The following is a 17324-nucleotide window of genomic DNA, read 5'->3' on the forward strand; positions in this document are numbered from 1 at the left end:
CCATCCCAGGGAAGGGGGGGTCCCCAGGGCAGGGCTGACCCACGTGGGTGGGCGAGAGAGGGGCCGGGGGGGTCTCACAGGGCTGGGGTGGGGTCAGGGGGGTCCGGGGTGGGTTGGGGTCCATGTTCCGTGGGTATCACCCCGCAGACCCCATCCCACGGCAGCCTGGCACTGCGAGACCCCCGGCGCTGAAAAGGTTTTTATTTCCCCAAAATGATTGTGGGACGGGTCCTGCAAACGCCGTGGGGGGAGAAGGAGCATCCCACGGCCAAGGGGTGCAGTGGCCAGCGCTGCTGCCATCACCGGGGGGCAAAGGGGGCACAGCCAGAGTGGGGTGAGAGCCTGGATTTGCCCCCTGGAAAACGCGGGGACAGCAGGGTGGGCACCAGCAGAGTTCCCTGTGCCATCCCCCAGCTTTTGTGGGAGGCTGAATTTGTCCATCCTCATCCCAAAGAGGGGCAAAATCCGCTGCTCCCAAGCTCTGGAGCTTCAAATCTTGCAGGCAGAATTTAACCCCAGCCCGGGGTGATGTCCTTGGGGACCCCAAACCGGGGCTGTGCCAGCTGCAGGGACCTCAGGGCTGCTGCTGGTACTGGCCCTCGGTGGCAGTGAAGAAATCCTCGAGCACACTCTTCATGAATTCGAAGGTGGGGCGCTCCTCGGGGCTCTCCTTCCAGCACTGCCTCATCAGCTCGTACAGCTCCGGGGGACAATTGTCGGGCTGGGGCATGCGGTAACCCCGCTCCAGGTTCTGGATCACCTCGGGGTTGGTCATCCCTGCAGGGAGGGCAACACGTGTGGGGGTCAGTTTGGGTCACCCCCGGGGTGTGGGTGACAGCCTGGGGTTGGTGATTCCTGCCAGGACCCGGTTTGGGTCACCCCCGGGTCACAGGAGCCACTCCAGGGCTGGTCACCCCTGCCAGGACAACGCCCAGGACTTGGTTTGGATCACAGGAACCACTCCAGGATTGGTGATCCCTGCCAGGACCTGGTTTGGGTCACTCCCGTGTCACAGGAACCACTCCAGGGCTGGTCATTCCTGCCAGGACCCGGTTTGGGTCACCCCCCATGTCACAGGAACCACTCCAGGATTGGTGATCCCTGCCAGGACCCGGTTTGGGTCACCCCCATATCACAGGAACCACTCCAGGACTGGTCATTCCTGCCAGGACAATGCCCAGGATTCAGTTTGGGCCATCTCAAAGTCACAAAGACCACCTCAGGGTTGGTCACCCCTGCCAGGACAACGCCCAGGACCCAATTTGGGTGACAGGAACCACCCCAGGGCTCGTCACCCCTGCCAGGACCCAATTTGTGCCGCCTCCACCTGGCAGGGACCACCTCAGGCTTGATCTTATCTGCCAGGACAACACCCAAGACTCAATTTGGGGGTCTCAGGGACCACCCCAGGACTGATCATCTGTACCAGGACAATGCCCAGGACCCAATTTGGGTCACCCTGAAGTTTTAGGGACCAGTCTAGGGTCGGTCATCCCTACCAGGACAATGCCCAGGACCCAATTTGTGCCACCTCCACCTCGCAGGGACCACCTCAGGCTTAACCTTGTCTGTCAGGACAACACCCAAGACACAATTTGGGGTCTCAGGGACCACCCCAGGATTGGTCACCCTTGTCAGGACAATGCCCAGGATCCAATCTGGGTCACCCTCAGGTTTTAGGGACCAGTCTAGGGTTGGTCATCCCTGCCAGGACAACACCCAGGACCCAATTTTGGGACTCAGAGACCACCCCAGGCTTTGTCACCCTTGCCAGGACAACACCCAGGACCCAATTTGGGGTCACAGGAACCACCCCAGGATTGATCCCTGCCAGGACAATGCCCAGGACCCAGTTTGGGGTCTCAGGGACCACCCCAGGCTTTGTCACCCCTGCCAGGACAACACCCACGACCCAATTTGGGGTCTCAGGGACCACCCACCCCCCCAAACCCCACCGGGGGTCACCTCCCACCCCCTCCAGGTGGCTTTGGGGACAGTGCCCGGTGTCACACGGCGGGCTGGGCTCAGGGCAGGCAGCCAGGCTGGCAGAGGCGTGCGTGCCTCGCTGCATGCACACACTCGTGGGCGTGCCAACCCCGCAGCTGCCCCAAAATCCTGACCTGGATACGGGATCCGGCCGTAGGTGACGATCTCGGTGAGCAGGATGCCGAAGGACCACACGTCCGATTTGATGGTGAACGTCCCGTAGTTGATGGCTTCGGGTGCCGTCCATTTAATCGGGAATTTTGCCCCTGGAAAAATGCGGGAGGGGAGGGGATAAAACGCCTTGGTTGAGCTGGAATCATCGCTGGGTTTAATCCGATGTGACAACTCCCAGCCAGGCTTGGGGACCGGCTGGCTTTGGTGGCTGAGCCCCCCTGAGCTCCACATCCCCCTCCAGAGATGGAAAAAGGAGAAAACATCCCTGCTGCATCTCCCCAGGCTGTCCCCGTGTCCCCAAACTCTGTGACCCCCAGGGCTGGGCTCACCCTCCCGAGCCGTGTACTCGTTATCCTCGATCAGCCGGGCCAGCCCAAAATCGGCGATTTTGCAGCACAAAGTGTCCGACACCAGAATATTGGCGGCCCTCAGGTCCCTGTGGATGTAATTCTTGGCCTCGATGAAGGCCATGCCTTCAGCAATCTGTAATAATTACCGGGTTGCAATCATTAATTAACAACCGGAGCTGTCCCAGCTCCATCCTGAATTTTCTCTGCTCCCCCCTCACCTGCGCTGCCATGTCCAGCAGTTTGTTGATGCTGAGCTTGACTCCTTCCGAGGTTTTTAGGAAATCCACGAGGCTGCCTGGGATGGAAACAGCAATTCTCAGCTCCTGGGGGCCATGGGGAGGTCACAAAGGCAAAAAAAACCAAAAAAATCTGGGAGTGTGGGCAGGTGAACACAGAAAATAATTTTTTCCGCAAGCTGGGAAAGAATAAACTCTGTCCCCAAATGGGGCAGAACAAACAGGGCTGGAAGCATAAAAATCCCTAAAATTAACAATTTTAACATGGCAAATCTTTCATTATTTCTGGTTTTGGAGGAGATGCTGCAGCCACACCGCTGGAGGAGTTTTAGGAACGAGCAGCACATCGCTCTGAGCTGGTTTAGGCGGCGATTTTTTTAACTCTACCCTAAAAATCTTAAAATTCCAGCGTGGGATGGGGCAGCGCCAGGGTGGCTTCACCTTTCTCCATGAACTCGGTGATGATGTAGATCGGCTCCTTGGTGACCACGGCGTAGAGCCGCACCAGCCGCCGGTGCTGCAGCTTTTTCATCAGGTTGGCCTCGGCCAGGAAGGCGCTGGGGGACATGCTGCCAGCCTTGAGGCTCTTCACCGCCACCTTGGTGTGCCCGTTGTACAATCCTTGGGGGGAAAAAAGCAAAAAAAACGGGATCCGGATCCGGACACGGGGCGGTGCCAGCCGGGGGGGGCAGAGCAAGGGAAGGAGGAGATGCTGGAGGGTCTAAAAAGTTGGGTGGGAGGTGGGGATGGAGGGGGGAGATGGGGTTTGGTGTGCCAGAAATGATGCGGTGGGATGGAGGGGATGGAGGGGATGGATGGAGGGAGAGAAGCAGGGAGGGATGGAGGAGACCAGGGAGGGATGGAGGGAAGGGATGGAAGGGAGCAGAGAGGGATGTAGGGAAGCAGGGAGGGATGGAGAGAAGGGATGGAGGGATGGAGGGATGGAGGGAAGGGATGGAGGGAAGCAGGGAGGAAAAAGAAGAAGGGGAAGGATGGAGGGAAGGAGGGATTCAGGGATGGAGGAAAAGGAAGGAGAGATGGAGGGAGGGAGGGAGGAATGGAGAGAAGAAGCGAGCAGGGAGGGATAGAGGGAGCAGGGAGGGATGGAGAGAAGGGATGGAGGGATGGAGGGATGGAAGGGAGGGATGGAGAGAAGCAGGGAGGAAAAAGAAGAAGGGGAAGGATGGAGGGAAGCAGGGAGGGGTGGAGGGATTCAGGGATGGAGGGAAAGGAAGGAGAGATGGAGGGAGGGAGGAATGGAGAGAAAAAGGGAGCAGGGAGGGATGAAAGGGAGCAGGGAGGGATGCAGGGGAACAGGACAGCCCCAGTGGCTGCCCCACACGGCACTCAGGGAGCAGGAGGGGATTTTGTGGCTGGATCTACCCCCACGCTCCCACATCACTCCAGGCACAAGGGACACTCCCAAGCGGGGACAAAGCCAGCAGCTCTGCAGCATTGTGGTGCCACACGTCCCCCCTGTCCCCAGCAGAAGAGCAGGCACTCAGGGATGGGAGGAAAGGGAAGTTTGGGCTGGGTTCTCTCTCCTTCCAAGCCCCAGTCCCACACCTCGGGCTGTGCCGGCTGCTCTGTGAGATCCCAGCTGGATTTCCCCGGCTGGAGGATCCCGCTGCTCGCTCTGCTACCCCGGTTCCACCCTGACTCACCCATCCAGACCTCTCCGAACTGCCCCGCTCCCAGCTTCTCCACCAGCTTCAGCGACTCCCGCGGCACCTCCCACTCGTCCTGCCACCACGGCTTCTGCGGCTTCTGCGTCCGGCACGGCTTGCCCAGGCGGCAGCAGAGCCCGTCGGAGCTGCCTGCGCCAGGGGAGGCAGAGCTGGGACAGTGCGGGGCTCCCGCAGGGCTGGGAGCAGCGGGTCCTGCTTGTCCCATCCCATCCCATCCCATCCCATCCCATCCCATCCCATCCCATCCCATCCCATCCCATCCCATCCCATCCTGTCCTGTCCTGTTCCATTCCCATCCCATCCCATCCCATTCTATTTCAGCCTGTCCCATCCCATCCATTCTTATTCCATCCTCATTCCCATCCCATCCCGTCCTGATCCATTCCTATTCCATCCTCATTCCCGTCCTCATCCCCACCCTCATTCCCATCCCATCCTCATTCTCATCCCCGCCCCATGCCCATCCCATTCCCTGTGTTCATCCCATCCCATTCCTGCCCCATTCCCATTCCGTCCTGTCCTATTCCATCTGCTTCCCTCCTGTTCCACCTCATCCCACCCCATTCCCATCCCATTCCCACTCCATTCCCATCCCATTCCCGCCCCATTCCCACTCCATCCTATTCCATCCCACCCACTTCTCTCCAGTTCCATCCCATCCCACTCCCTCCCGCCCCAATCCACCCCATCCCATTCCATTTCCGCCTCATTCCCATCCCATTCCATTCCCACTCCATTCCTGCGCCATCCTGCCCCATTCCATCCCATCCCATCCACTTCTCTCCAGTTCCACCCCATTCCCGGCCCATTCCCACCCCATCCCATCCCGCCTCATTCCCGTCCCATTCCATTCCCACTCCATTCCCACCCCATTTCCATGCCATTCCCATCCCATCCCGCTCTATCCCTCCCCATTCCCACCCCATCCCATCCCAAAATCCCATCCCATTGATCCCATCCCATCCCATCCCATCCTATCCCATTCCATCCTGCTCTATCCTGACCCATCCCGCCCCATTCCCGCCCATTCCTGCCCCATCCCATCCCATCCCATCCCATCGCATTGATCCCATCCCATTATCCCATCCCATCCCGTCCCATTCCATTCCCACTCCATTCCCACCCTATTTCCATGCCATTCCCATCCCATCCCATCCCACCCCACCCCATCCCATCCCATCCCATCCCATCCCATCCCATCCCATCCCATCCCATTGATCCCCTCCAATCCCATCCCAAAATCCCATCCCATCCCATTATCCCATCCCATTATCCCATGATCCCATCCCACCCCATTATCCCACCCCATTACCCCCTTATCCCCTGATCCCGTTATCCCATCCCTCACGTGTGTAGTGCTGCACCAGCTCCCTGAGGCTGCCGAAGGGGTTGCGGGGGGAGATGTAGAAGCCGCCGCTGTCCAGGTTCCGGATCTTGTAGTGCTTCACCGTCTCTCCCTGGCTCTCATCCAGGTCCCGCACGGACAGCGAGTACGAGCCTGGGGACAGGGACACCCGTGGGACCCCGGAGCCCTGGTGTGACCCCCAGAACCCCCCGGGAGCCGCGGGTGGCACCTTTGGAGGTCTCGCTCTCGCGGATGAGGAAGGAGCCGTGGGTGTTGCCCGAGGCCAGCAGCTGCCGCTCGGCGTCCTTGCGGCTGATGTTCTTGAAGAACCACCTGGGGACAGGGGCAGGGCTCAGAGGATCCTTTTGGGGTTTTTTTGTTGGCTCAGATCCCTGCTGCTCGCTCCCTACTCACGGCTCGGGCTCCAGGCTGTTCACCAAAGCCACGAAGTTGTGCGGGATCAGCCCCTCCTGGCCCGTGGTGAGCGATTGTGCTTTCCACCACTCCCCATTCCTGCAAGGACACGGCTCAGTGAGACCCCCTAGACCCCCCCAGAACCCCCACAGGTGCTGAGACCCCGCTGGGATCAATTTAATTTAATTTGATTTGATTGATTTGCTCACTCTTCCAGCACTCGCAGCTTCTCCCCCTTCCGCAGCCCCAGGTCCCCGTCGTGCTTGGGCTCGTAGTTGTACAGGGCCACCACCAGCTTCTCTGGGGGGACAAGAGCAGGGGCAGGGTGGCAGTGAGCAGTTTGGGGGTGTCACAGCCCCCCCAGACCATGACCAGGCCTCACCTTGCATGGGGGAGCGCGGAGGGGACGAGTGCTCGTAGGACACCAGGGGGTCTTGGACCTCGGAGCCATTGCGGATCAGCCTCTGCCAGGGGACAGGAGCCCTGTGAGCCCCCAGCTTGTAGGGTGTGGTCACCTCTGGGGGTGTTTGGCCACCTCTGGGGGTGTTTGGCCACCTCTGGGGGTGTTTGGCCACCAGGATGGGGTCAGTGGCCCGTCCTGACCTGGCGTTTGCTGTCAGGGTCGATGGGGTAATTGCAGTGCTCGCAGATGTCGATGTTCTCGATCCAGTCCTCGTCGTAGTTCGAGCTGCAGCAGCAGCCCATGGTGGCTGCAGGGACAGAGGTGACACGGGGGTGGCACCTCCACCCCTGCCTGTCCTCCTGTGCTAGTGCATCCCCATCCCTGCATCCACCCATCCATCATCCATCATCCATCCATCCATCCATCCATCCATCATCCATCCATCATCCATCCATCATCCATCCATCCATCATCCATCCATCCATCCATCCATCCATCATCCATCATCCATCCATCCATCCATCATCCATCCATCCATCATCCATCCATCATCCATCCATCCATCATCCATCCATCATCCATCCATCCATCATCCATCCATCCATCATCCATCATCCATCCATCCATCATCCATCATCCATCCATCATCCATCCATCCATCCATCATCCATCATCCATCCATCCATCCATCCATCATCCATCCATCCATCATCCTTCCACCTTCCCACCCCCTCTGGCCCATCCCAGCTCCTTTGATTCTGGGCACTCTCCCTGCCTCTCTGCCATTATTTCCTCCTCATTTATCCTGCCCTCATTAATTAAAACCACTGAAGACAATTAATCCCCATCCTGTGCCAGCCCCTCCCCACCCTGCAGCTCCAGGGCTGCTCCCTCTGCTCTCCCTGCAGACAATCATTAATAACCTCATCATTAATTAGCAATTAACATACTCAACTTTAACGAGCCTTGCTCCTAAAATCCGCTCCCAACTGGATGTGAACCCTTCCAAACCCCTTTTCCTACAAACCCCCATCCTGGAGCACCCCAAAACCCAGCTGGGGTGACACTGCCATCCCTGTCACCGCCACCGAGATGTCACCAGCGCCGTGTGGGCACCTCGGGTGACACTGCCATCTCTGTCACCATCACCGAGATGTCACCAGCGCCGTGTGGGCACCTCGGGTGACACTGCCATCTCTGTCACCGCCACCGAGATGTCACCAGCGCCGTGTGGGCACCTCGGGTGACACTGCCATCTCTGTCACCATCACCGAGATGTCACCAGCGCCGTGTGGGCACCTCGGGTGACACTGCCATCCCTGTCACCACCACCGAGATGTCACCAGCGCTGTGTGGGCACCTCTGGCTTTCCTGAGAATGCTGAGCTTGGCACAAGCCCGGAAAAGGTTTTTCCGCAGCATCCTCCGCCCACGGGGCCGGGATCTGTCCCCAAACCCCTCTGTGGGGCCCCAGATGTGTTTCTGTGTTTGCTGGGGGGTTTTGTCACCTGTGCCAGCCCAGGTGTGTCACCTGTCCCAGCCAGGCCCCGCTGAGTTCCCTTTGCTGAGGGGTTGGCATTGTGGGGTTTTATTTCCTGCCTGGTTTTTCAGCAGCACGCTCAAAAATTCAAAAATTCATCTTTACCCACGGTGCCAAGGGGGACACGGTGTGGGGGGATTGGTGTGAGGCTTGTGGGGGGTGTCTGAGGGGGATTTGGGGTCCCTGAGGAGGGTTTGGGGTCCCTAAGAAGGGTTTGGGGTCTCTAAGGAGGATTTGGGGTCCCTAAGAAGGGTTTGGGGTGCCTAAGGAAGGGTTGGGGTCTCTAAGAAAGGTTTGGGGTTTCTGAGGAAAGTTTGGGGTCCCTGAGGAAAGTTTGGGATCTCTAAGGAGGGTTTGGGGTCCCTGAGGAGGGTTTGGGGTCCCCAGGAAGGGTTTGGGGTCCCTGAGGAGGATTTGGGGTCCCTAAGGAGGATTTGGGGTCCTTAAGAAGGGTTTGGGGTGCCTAAGGAAGGGTTGGGGTCTCTAAGAAAGGTTTGGGGTTTCTGAGGAAGGTTTGGGGTCCCTGAGAAGGTTTTGAGGTCCCTGAGGAGGGTTTGAGGTCGCTAAGGACGGTTTGGGGTGCCTAAGGAAAGTCTGGGATCTCTAGGAAAGGTTTGGGGTCTCTAAGGAGGATTTGGGGTCCTTAAGGAGGGTTTGGGGTCCCTGTGGAAGATTTGGGGTCCCTGAAGAGGGTTTAGGGTCCCCAGGGAGGGTTGGGTGTCTCTAAGGAGGATTTGGGGTCCCTAAGAAGGGTTTGGGGTCCCTGAGGAGGATTTGGGGTCCCTAAGGAAGGTTTGGGGTCCCTGAGGAAGGTTTGGGGTCCCTAAGGACGATTTGGGGTCGCTAAGGAGGGTTTGGGGTCCCTGAGGAGGGTTTGGGGTCCCTGAGGAGGGTTTGGGGTCTCTAAGGAGGGTTTGGGGTCCCTGAGGAGGATTTGGGGTCCCTGAAGAAGGTTTGGGGTCGCTAAGGAGGGTTTGGGGTCCCTGAGGAGGGTTTGGGGTCCCCAGGCTGCCGCCATCCCCCTGTTCCCCTCCAACCCCCCTGCCCTGCTCTCCAGGTTTGATTTCTGCCCCAGGAGCCTCCCTCAGGCCCAGGGACACGGGGACTGTCCCCACTGTCCCCAGAGGAGCAGGGACAGGAGAAGACTCAGAGCAAATCCCCAAACCCTCCCTGCCGCCCTCATTTCCCGGTGCCACCTATTTGGGGACACATTTTGCCACCTTAGAGGGTTTTACAGGCAGGGTGAGGGTGTCCAAACCCAGATTTTCTTTTCCTCATCCTCTCCCTACAATTCCCATCACCATCCAGACTTCCCACACTTCAACTGGTGGCCAGAAAAATAAAAAAATCCAAAATCCATCAACATTTTCAGGGCCTTTCTGAGCGGTTCAAACCCAGAATTTCTGCACAAGGACAACACAAAGCACAAAGCATTTCCCATCCAGAACAAAAGGACAGCTCAAAAATCCCAAATCCACCCCCTGACCCCAAAGAGAAGCTCCCAGATCTCTTCAAACCCCTCTGCAGTGCCCTGAGCTATTTCTTTTTTTTTTTTTGTTTTTTCCTCCCGGGGTGAGGGAGGTGCTGCTATTGTGCTTTTTTTTTTTTTTTTTCCTCTTACAACCCCAAGCCACAGTGTAATTTCCACCGAGCTGCAGCAGCCGTTTCAATTCACCTGCGTTCTACCAGGAGGGAAAAAAAAAAAGAAAAAAAGAAAAAAAAAAAAAGCGTTTGAAGCATTTGAAGTCGGAATTTTTTTTTTTTTTTTGGCTCCATCTGTGCAACCGAATTTCTTTGTGTGAAGGGGCCTGGCAGGGAGGGGGTGTGGGAGTGTCCTTGCCAGGTGTGTCCCCCCCTTTTTTTTGTTGTTTTTGGGTTTTTTTTCTGGGTTTGGAGCCTCTGTCCTGTGCTGTCCCCTCTGCCCACGTGGCTCTGGCCGTGTCCTGCGGCTTTGTCACCGCTGTGGGTGTGAGGAGAGCTGAAATCTGGGCTGACCCCATCCCTGCTGCTCTTCCTTGAGCCAGATGTGAGCCAGATGTGCCCCTCCGGACCCACAGCCCACAGTGACAGCAGGGACCGTGTCCTCGGTGTTTGCACTGAGCCAGAGCCAAAAAAATGGGAATTTCTGAGCCCTGAGCCCCCAAAATTGGGCACCAACCCCGAGGGGCCGGCACGGAGTCCCTGCTGCTGTCCCTGGGCCACAGCCCTGGGGACAAAACTGAATTCCTGCTTTGTCCTGGGATAAAACTCAACTCCTGTTTTGTCCCAGGGTAAAATTCAACTCCTGCCTTGTCCTGGGACAAAATTCAACCCCTGCCTTGTCCTGGGATAAAATTCAACTCCTGCCTTGTCCTGGGACAAAATTCAACCCCTGCTTTGTCCTGGATAAAATTCAACTCCTGCTTTGTCCTGGGATAAAATTCAACCCTTGCTTTGTCCTGGGATAAAATTCAACCTCTGTTTTGTCCTGGGAACAAAACTCAACTCCTGCCTTGTCCTGGGACAAAACCCCTGCTTTGTCCTGGGGTAAAATTCAACTCCTGCTTTGTCCTGGGACAAAATTCAACTCCTGCCTTGTCCTGGGATAAAACTCAACTCCTTCTTTGTCCTGGGATAAAATTCAACTGCTGCTTTGTCCTGGGATAAAATTCAACTCCTACTTTGTCCTGGGACAAAACTCCTGCTTTACCCTGGGGACAAAACTGAATTCCTGCCTTGTCCTGGGACAAAATTCAACTCCTGCTTTGTCCTGGGACAAAATTCAACCCCTGCTTTGTCCTGGGACAAAATTCAACCCCTGCTTTGTCCTGGGATAAAATTCAACTCCTGCCTTGTTCTGGGGCAAAATTCAGCTCCTACTTTGTCCTGGGGCAAAACTCAACTCTTGCCTTGACCTGGGACAAAATTCAGCTTCTGCTTTGTCCTGGGACAAAATTCAACCCCTGCTTTGTCCTGGGATAAAATTCAGCTCCTGCTTTGTCATGGGACAAAACCCCTGCTTTGTCCTGGGGTAAAATTCAACTCCTGCTTTGTCCTGGGATAAAATTCAACTCCTGCTTTGTCCTGGGGACAAAACCCCTGCTTTGCCCTGGGACAAAATTCAACTCCTGCCTTGTCCTGGGATAAAATTCAACTCCGACCTTGTCCTGGTACAAAACTCCTGCCTTGCCCTGGGGACAAAACTCAACCCCTGCCTTGTCCTGAGACAAAACTGCTTTGTCCTGGGACAAAATTTAACTCCTACTTTGTCCTGGGACAAAACTCCTGCCTTGCCCTGGAAATGGGGGCTTGGGGAGAGCCCTCCGAGGCCCCCAGGCGGGCAGGGGACATCGGGACATCGTGCCAGCGCCTTTCCCCCACCCGGGTGACCCCAGAGCGATTTGTGGAGCCCAGCCCGGCTCCCCCATCCCCACCCGAGCTCCAGCTCCTGATCCCCGCACGAACCATCCCGAACCCCCATTCCCATCCCTCCCAGAGATCACAGCTCACCCCAGGGCTGCTCCCCAACCCCACCCGGCCCCGCAGCCCCTTCCCCTGATCTCACCTGGTGGCAGCGAGGTGGGGACAGGCAGCTCTCAGTGTCCCATGTCCCGCCGGGGCCGTGCCCGTCACGTCCTCCCCATCCCCCGGGGCGGCTTTTGGGGTGCGCAGAGGGGTCCCCAAGGTCGGGAGGGATCCGGAGGGGTGAGCAGAGGAGTTCTCCGAGCTCTGGTGGGATCCCGAACCCCCCGATCTCTTTGGGGTGCGCAGAGGGGTTCCCAAAATCGGGAGGGATCCGGAGGGATGCGCAAAGAGTCCCCCAAGGTCGGGTGAGATCCAGAACCCCCCGGAGCTCTTTGGGGTGTTCAGAGGAGCCCCCAAAGTCGGGTGGGATCCGGAGGGGTGAGCAGAGGAGTTCCCAGAGCTCTTTGGGGTGCGCAGAGAAGTCCCCAAGGTCGGGTGGGACCCCGAGCCCTCCGGCAGCTTTTGGGGTGCGCAGAGGAGCCCCCAGAGCCCTGGTGGGATCCCGAACCCCCCGAGCTCCTTAGGGTGAGCAGAGGAGCCCCCAGAGCCCTTTGGGGTCTTCAGAGGAGCCCCCCGAGCTCTTTGGGATGCTCAGAGGAGCCCCCCGAGCCCTGGTGAGATCCTGAGCCCCCGGAGCTCTTTGGGGTGTTCAGAGGAGCCCCCCAAGCTCTGCTGGGACCCCGAGCCCTTTGGGGTGCTCAGAGGAGCCCCCCGAGCTCTGCTGGGACCCCGAGCCCCCCGAGCCCGGCTGCGCTGCCGCCGCCCTCCCCTGCCCTCCCCGCCTTGCCCCGGTTTCCTGCCTCATGAGCAAACTCAAGAGGAGCCGCGTTCTCAGCTCGCTCCCGACCGCAAGAGCGAGTGACAAACCCCGATGGTTTCCTGCCATCCCCGGCCGGGCGAGGTGGGCGAGGGGAGGCTGAGAGAGCTCCAGGCCAGCGCGGAGAGGGGGGTGGCACCTGCTGCCAGCGCCGCTCTGTCCCCTGTGCTGTCCCCTGTGCTGTCCACTGTGCTGTCCCCTGTGCTGGCCCCTCCCCGCGTCACCAAACTGCTCTGCCACCCCCTCGGTCCGTGCTGCACCCCCAGACCCCTCTCACACCCCCAGACCCCTCCTTCCACTCCCAGACCCCTCCTTGCTTCCTCAGACCTCTTCTTGCACCCCCAGACCCCTCTGTGCACCCCCAGACCCCTCTCGCACCCCCAGACCCCTCTCGCACCCCCAGACCCCTCCTTTCACCCCCACACCCCTCCTTCCACCCCCAGACCCCTCTTTACTCCCCCAGACCCCTCTTTCCACCCCCAGGCCCCTCTCACACCCCCAGACCCCTCCTTGCACCCCCAGACCCCTCTTTACACCCCCAGACCCCTCCTTCCATCCCCAGACCCCTCCTTGCGCCCCCAGACCCCTCTTTCCACCCCCAGACCCCTCCTTGCACCCCCAGACTCCTCTCACAGCCCCAGAGCCCCCTTGTCATCCCCAGACCCCTCCTTGTTCCCCCCACACCCCTCTGTGCTCCCCCAGCCCCCTGTCACACCCCCAGACCCCTCTCACACTCCCAGACCCCTCTCACACCCCCAGCCCCCCCCGTGTGCAGTGTGACACGTCCCGCAGCCCCCAGCTCCCAGCCGTGGCTGTCCCCGCGGGTTTTGGGAGCCGAGGGGACCCGCGGTGACAGCTCGGAGCTCCCAGCCACAGCAGCATTGTGCTGGCCGCTTTGATGGAGGGTGAAGCCGCAGGGAGCCGGCGGGGCTCGGGCAGGAAGCGCCGAGGGGTCGGGGGGGTTGTGGTGGCGTTTGGGGGGCACCTTCGGGCCATCCTCGTGTCCCCAAAAATGAGCCCAGGGTCACCCCAGAGCTCCCCTGGAGATGTTCTGGGAAAGTCGCATCCCCCAAGCGGCACCTGGGGCTGTCACCTGGGGCTGTCACCTGGGGCTGTCACCTCCCAAAAAAACCCGGGAGCCACAGCTGGGAGGGAAGAGCAGCTGCTGCCAGCGCCACCTCCTTTTATTGCACCTCACAGGGTGATCCGACCCCGGGCTTGGCCCCACCGCCCTCAGGGCCAGGCCCCGGCACCGTGACATTCCTAAATAATTCCTAAATAATTCTTAAATCATTCCTAAATAATTCTTAAATCATTCTTAAATCATTCCTGTGCCATTCTTGTGTCATTTCCATGACATTCCCAAACTATTTCCATGCCATTCCTGAACCATTCCTGAAACATTCCTGTGCGATTCCCGTGTCATTCCTGTGACATTCCCATGTAATTCCCAAACCATTCCTGTGACATTGCCAAACTATTCCTGTCCCATTCCCGTCTCATTCTCGTGCTATTCCTGTGACATTCCCGAGCCATTCCCGTTCCATTCTCGTGTCATTCTTGTGTAATTCCCAAACCATTCCCGAACTATTTCCGTGCCATTCCTGTGACAATCCCGAGCCATTCTCGGGCCATTCCCGTGTCATTCCTGTGCCATTCCCGTGTAATTCCCAAACCATTCCCAAACTATTTCCGTGTCATTCTCGTGCTATTCCCAAACCATTCCTGTGACATTCTCGTGCTATTCCTGTGACATTCCTGTGACATTTCCGAGCGATTCCTGAACCATTCCCGTGTCACTCCCGTGCCATTCCCGAGTGATTCCCGTACCATTCCCGTTCCATTCCCGTGTCATTCCTCTTCCATTCCCGTGCCATTCCCATATAATTCCCATACCATTCCTGAACCATTCCTGTGCCATTCCCTTGTAATTCCCAAACCATTCCTGAACCATTCCCGTGCCATTTCCAAACCATTCCTGAACCATTCCCGTGCCATTCCCGTGTCATTCTCGTGCCATTCGCAAACCATTCCTGAACCATTCCTGTTCCATTCCCAAACCATTCCCGTGTCATTCCCGTGCCATTCCCGTGTCATTCCCAAACCATTCCTGAACCATTCCCGTGTCATTCTCGTGCTATTCCCAAACCATTCTCGTGTCATTCCCGAACCATTCCCGAACCATTCCCGTGTCATTCCCGTGTCATTCCCGTGCCATTCCCTTGCCACTCCCAAGCCCCGCCTGCCCCGAGCCCTGAGGGATTTGGGGAGGGGTCCCGGAGCCCCGGAGCCCCCGGGCCGCTCAGCAGAGGGAGAATCTCCGGGAATTGATGTTCATGCGGGTGACCCCGATGTGCTTGAGCGGCGTGGAGAGCAGGAAGGCGGCCCGGGGGGGGATGGTGCACAGCAGATCCGAGTCTTCCTCGCAGCCCTCGAGGCCGAAGGTGGCGTCGTCCAGCATCTCCTTGTGCTGGTGGCAGGCCTGCTCCACCTTCAGCCGGTGCAGCCGAGCCCGCAGCCGCATCAGCTGCTGTGCCAGCCGCTGGTCCAGAGCCTGCATGTCCCGCTGGGGGGAGAAGGGAACCGGGCTCGGACAGGGCATAAACACGGTGACAGTGAGGTGACAGCACGGTGACAGCTCGGGCTGTGCTGTCCGTGACAAACCCTGAGCCCCCCACCACGACCCCCAGTGCTGCTGTGAGTGGTTAAGGGCAGAGCTGTGGAACAGCAGAGCCACGGAAAATCTTGGAAAATTTAAAAAAAAAGCGGAGTTCAATTCCTGTCGCTGCCCTATCACGGTGTCCCCAACCCCGTCCCACTCACCAGCTCCGTCCTGAGCCACTCCAGAGCCGCCTCCACGGTGGAAAAACCACAAACTCGCCCATCCCGCTGCTCCTGGGGGTGCTCGGGGCTCGGCGGTGTCCCCAAGGTGTCCCCGGGGGTCCGAGCCCCCCAGCGCTGCCCCCTGACCCTCGCCTCCCACTCCAGGTACGAGGGTCTGCGCGTCTGCAGCTTCAGCTTGGCCGTCAGCGCCTTCACGCTCTCCAGGTTCTCCTCCTCCCAGGTGGGCTCCTCCTCGCCCAGCTCCTTGAATTTCAGCTGGCTGAAGGCCATGGTGGGGCAAAAAAAAACCCAAAAATCCCGGCTGATTTCTGACCCCTCTACAATTCTTTTTCCCCGGGGAAATGAAGCCACGCACCCAGAGCGTGCCCCAAGCGCCCCCGGTTCCCGTTATTTATCCACGATAAAGCCCGATGGGCAGGGATTTCCTTATCCAGAGGACTGTAAAGGAGGAGGTTTTTAATTTTTGTTTTGTTTTTTTTCCGTTTCTTTTCTTTTTTAACATCATTGTCTCCGCTGGGAGGAGACTCGGTGTTCCCGGACGGGCACGGAGGAGCAGGAATGATTTATCCTCGGGCTCAGCCGCTCCCCCTCCCCTCGGGGGGGCCCAAAAAAAGCCCAAGGAAGGAAAAAGAAACGGGGGGTGCCCACGGGGGGCAGCCGGGGTCCCGCACCCGGACGGGACCTTAAGGTGGAACCGCGTCCCGATCGGTTCTGTGTCACCTCCCCCCTGCCCGGAGGGGTCTGGGGACAGCGGAGGTGGCTCGGGGGTCTCACCTGTGTCCCCCGGGTGTCACTGTCCCACTCCTGTCCCCTCCAGCCCCTCCCAGAGCAGCCCCAAATTCTCGGCGTGCTCCCCCCGCGCTGCTCTAGAGTCCCGCTGTCCCCTCGCTGTCCCTCCTCGCGGGTCCCCAGTGTCCCCTCGCTGTCGCAGCGCTCGCAGTGACCCCTCCTTCACCCCCAGACCCAACCCCAGCCCCGGGATCGCCGCGTCCCTCCGGACCGGGCCACCTTAAACCCGACATCCGGGCCGGGCCGGGCCGGGCTGTGCCGGGACAGCGCCGCTCCCCCGCTTCCACCCCCAAATCCCCTTCCTGTACCCCAAAATCCCCGCTTCCACCCCGAGCTCTGCATCCTGCACCCCAAATCCACCCCGAGCTCTGCATCCTGCACCCCAAATCCTCGCTTCCACCCCGAGTTCCCCTTCCTGCACCCCAAAATTCCCCAGAGCTCTCCATCCTGCACCCCAAATCCACCCCGAGCATCCCGAGCTCTGCATCCTGCACCCCAAAATCCACCCCCAGCTCCCCTTCCTGCACCCCAAAATCCCCTCCGTGCTCCCCTCCTGCACCCCCAAATCCACCCCGAGCTCTGCATCCTGCATCCCAAATCCAACCCGAGCACCCCGAGTTCTCCATCCTGCACCCCTAAATCCACCCCCAGCTCCCTTTCCTGCACCCCCAAATCCCCCCCGAGAACCCCGAGCTCCCCTCCTGCACCTCCAAAATCCCCCTCGAGCTCTGCATCCTGCACCCCAAATCCCCACTTCCACTCCGAGCTCCCCTTCCTGTACCCCAAATCCCCTCCAGCTCCCCCTGCTGCACCCCAAATCCCCCCCGAGTTCCCCTTCCTGCACTCCCAAATCCCCCCCGAGCTCCCCCTCCCTCATCCCCAAATCCCCCCCGAGCTCCCCCTCCCGCACCCCAAAATCCCCCCGAGCTCTGCATCCTGCACCCCAAATCCCCCAGAGCACCCCGGGTTCCCCTCCTTACACCCCAAAACTCCCGGTGCTCCCCCAATCCCCTCCTTGCACTCTCAGACTCTTCCTTCTGCCCCAAAGTCTGCTTGCACCCCAAAATTCCCGCTTTACACCCCAAAACTCCTCTCCTGATGGCGCTCTGAGGTGCCCTGCTCGCACCCTGCTTGTCCCCCGAGGTCCCCGTTTGTCCCCCAAGGTCCTTGCTTGTCCCCCGAGGTCCCCGCGTGTCGCCCGAGGTCCCCACCCGCCCCCAGCCCGAGCAGGTAAG

General features: G+C 59.1%; 2 protein-coding genes across 2 annotated transcripts; both read right to left on the reverse strand.

Moving 5' to 3' along the window:
- Positions 1 to 212: 212 nt before the first annotated feature.
- On the reverse strand, positions 213 to 11840 carry LCK (LCK proto-oncogene, Src family tyrosine kinase). The gene is made up of 13 exons (XM_033080668.1): positions 11680 to 11840; positions 6797 to 6903; positions 6576 to 6657; positions 6403 to 6493; positions 6194 to 6292; positions 6009 to 6112; positions 5783 to 5932; positions 4411 to 4563; positions 3188 to 3367; positions 2729 to 2805; positions 2490 to 2643; positions 2121 to 2252; positions 213 to 777 (listed from the first exon to the last, which is right to left on the reverse strand). Exons 2-13 carry the CDS (start codon positions 6896 to 6898, stop codon positions 575 to 577), a joined length of 1527 nt encoding a protein of 508 aa, XP_032936559.1. The 5' UTR covers positions 6899 to 6903; positions 11680 to 11840; the 3' UTR covers positions 213 to 574.
- A 2891-nt stretch (positions 11841 to 14731) lies between these two features.
- On the reverse strand, positions 14732 to 15570 carry FAM167B (family with sequence similarity 167 member B). Its single transcript, XM_033080932.1, has 2 exons — positions 15280 to 15570; positions 14732 to 15022 (listed from the first exon to the last, which is right to left on the reverse strand). Exons 1-2 carry the CDS (start codon positions 15568 to 15570, stop codon positions 14759 to 14761), a joined length of 555 nt encoding a protein of 184 aa, XP_032936823.1. The 3' UTR covers positions 14732 to 14758.
- Positions 15571 to 17324: the final 1754 nt, after the last annotated feature.

This window comes from Catharus ustulatus, chromosome 26 (genome assembly GCF_009819885.2).
Source record: "Catharus ustulatus isolate bCatUst1 chromosome 26, bCatUst1.pri.v2, whole genome shotgun sequence".
Classification (NCBI taxonomy): domain Eukaryota; kingdom Metazoa; phylum Chordata; class Aves; order Passeriformes; family Turdidae; genus Catharus; species Catharus ustulatus.

Excerpts from the sequence above, each read along its gene's own strand:
- LCK (XM_033080668.1), bottom strand. The coding sequence starts at position 6,898 with ATGGGCTGCTGCTGCAGCTCGAACTACGACGAGGACTGGATCGAGAAC. Across the intron at positions 6,113-6,193 it reads AACAGCCTGGAGCCCGAGCC|GTGGTTCTTCAAGAACATCA; the intron begins GTGAGTAGGGAG and ends CCCTGTCCCCAG. Across the intron at positions 2,644-2,728 it reads TGCTGGACATGGCAGCGCAG|ATTGCTGAAGGCATGGCCTT; the intron begins GTGAGGGGGGAG and ends TAATTATTACAG.
- FAM167B (XM_033080932.1), bottom strand. The coding sequence starts at position 15,570 with ATGGCCTTCAGCCAGCTGAAATTCAAGGAGCTGGGCGAGGAGGAGCCC. Across the intron at positions 15,023-15,279 it reads AGTGGCTCAGGACGGAGCTG|CGGGACATGCAGGCTCTGGA; the intron begins GTGAGTGGGACG and ends TTCTCCCCCCAG.